The sequence below is a fragment of the Diachasmimorpha longicaudata genome, unplaced genomic scaffold, assembly GCF_034640455.1.
Source record: "Diachasmimorpha longicaudata isolate KC_UGA_2023 unplaced genomic scaffold, iyDiaLong2 ctg00000082.1, whole genome shotgun sequence".
NCBI lineage: Eukaryota > Metazoa > Arthropoda > Insecta > Hymenoptera > Braconidae > Diachasmimorpha > Diachasmimorpha longicaudata.
In genome coordinates this window covers 514,113-516,061 of record NW_026973909.1, presented here as the reverse complement: position 1 = coordinate 516,061, position 1,949 = coordinate 514,113, and the positions used below count along the sequence as shown (strand labels likewise).

General features: G+C 44.1%; 1 protein-coding gene across 1 annotated transcript; it reads right to left on the bottom strand.

Annotated features, from left to right (window-relative positions):
- Window positions 1-231: 231 nt before the first annotated feature.
- On the bottom strand, window positions 232-1,368 carry LOC135171686 (uncharacterized protein F54H12.2-like). The gene is made up of 2 exons (XM_064138306.1): window positions 501-1,368; window positions 232-275 (listed from the first exon to the last, which is right to left on the bottom strand). The coding sequence occupies exons 1-2, from the start codon at window positions 1,366-1,368 to the stop codon at window positions 232-234; spliced, it is 912 nt and encodes a 303-aa protein (XP_063994376.1).
- Window positions 1,369-1,949: the final 581 nt, after the last annotated feature.

The following is a 1,949-nucleotide window of genomic DNA, read 5'->3' as shown; positions in this document are numbered from 1 at the left end:
TGTGGTTGTCGGTGTTGATGATGATAGCACAGGGTCGGGGCCATGTCCAGGGGACACGGTCGGCAGGGTAGACAGCTCCAATGCATGCATCTGTATGCGGTAATACTTCCAGGAGCTCAAACGTATTCATAGAACGACGGGAAGCCGGGAAATTAGCGGGGGTCTCGTTCAGCAGGCTGGATGCAACTAATGCAATCTTATGCTGCGCGTCCATTAAGTAGTCTTCCATCTTCATGCACTGTAGTCGACAATAACCTGTCTTGTGGAATCAATTTCTAGCAAATTGTCATATTCGGCGTACAACAAACAATTTACATTCTGCTCTGTTGCTTTATTGAAGCGAACTTCAATGCGAATACTTCCACTTTTCACCAGATTCCAATGGCCAGCGGAACTTGCAGATAAATCAGGGGTCAGATCGAACGCGAACAAGCAAAATCCATCGGAATAGGCCGCACGAGATATGCTATTTCCATGGTCACTGAAATGTGTTCCAGTACCAGCAAATAGTGTGTTCAATGCTTCCACATCTAGGCAGACGCCAGAGGTGAAACATGGCTGCAGAGGTTTTGTAGGTACTTGACGTCCATCGACATTCAGACATAAAAAGTTTATCCCCAAATTTTGAAAGTTGAAGGGATTCTTCTTCCTCGAGCTGTTGAAACTGGCATTTTCAACAAATCCCAGTATGATTCTTTTAGGCAGCTGCCCCAAAATCGCATTGTCTATTGTCTCTCCCATAATCCCATTATGGAGAACAAAAGATTTGACCTCAACCCGTGTCAAAGGATATTTCGCAGTTGTCTTTGCAAGCGTTTTAGCATGAGCTATCAAAATTCCAGGGCTGAGTTTGACACGACGAACAATCAAGGAGGCTTCTACTATACGCAGCTTATAATTCAGGGCACTATCGTCCATAAGGCAAAAGTCGTCCTTTGCACGGATAAGACGAACGCGTAGCTCTACGCCATTCATCAAAAACTTATCTTGATTGAACACGTCACAATGTAAATGTCCCAGTAGATCATATGCTTTTCCACCTTGAGTAAAGGCCTGACGTGAGACTAGCCCATTGTTGTTTCTCGCATCACCCGCCGCTACAGCAGTAGAATCCATTGCACCATAGCTATCCGTAGCCCAAAGTGACGTGCCAAGATGTGAGGATTTTGCATCTGTTCCATAGTTCAGTAATGTTTCAATGTATGCTCTATAGGCGTACAGATTATTTGGAGGCGTAACAACTTTTTGGTTGAAATATACATCCACTTGGTTAAACATTGAATGTAAAAAATTATTCACAGGACCAACAGAGTCCTCGAGTACAGCAGAGCCATCGGGTTTTAGGATTCTGGCGCGAACTTTGATCATCGTATGTGCCAAATCAATATATTCTTCTCCATGGCCTGGTACGATGAATTCAATTGGGGCATCGTCCGACAGCGTAGATACAGGATTGTAATAAACAAATTGAGAATTTTCAATACTTGTTTGGGTAGGTGGTATGGTAAATAGGTCCAGCTCCGACTTCATACACTCAGAAGAGTGCGAATTTAGAAACGACATGATAATTAGTTGAAAATATCGTACAAATCACGAGTCTTCCGCTTTGATTTATGTCTCGTTACTTTTTTCACTTTCTTGCTTTTTTTGTTTGCAGCCGTTCTCTTCTTTTTATTCTTCCGAGTTTTGGATGTCTTGGCAGATCCGCGGCCAGTGAGCTTATGAGAGGCGACGCGTTTACGCTTCCTCTTATATCCTGAACCCCGCATCATGGTCCCAATTTTGTCCTGGGCCCTCCTTTTCAATTTCAATCCAGACTCGGCTAATGGGTCTTCCAGCGCCACCTTTAAAGGCTTGCCATTTGTCACTACATCCCCAACAACGTTAATACCCGCATTGAGAGCTTTTTTACCGACAGCTCTGGCTGCGCTTCCCAGATAGGGCAGAAT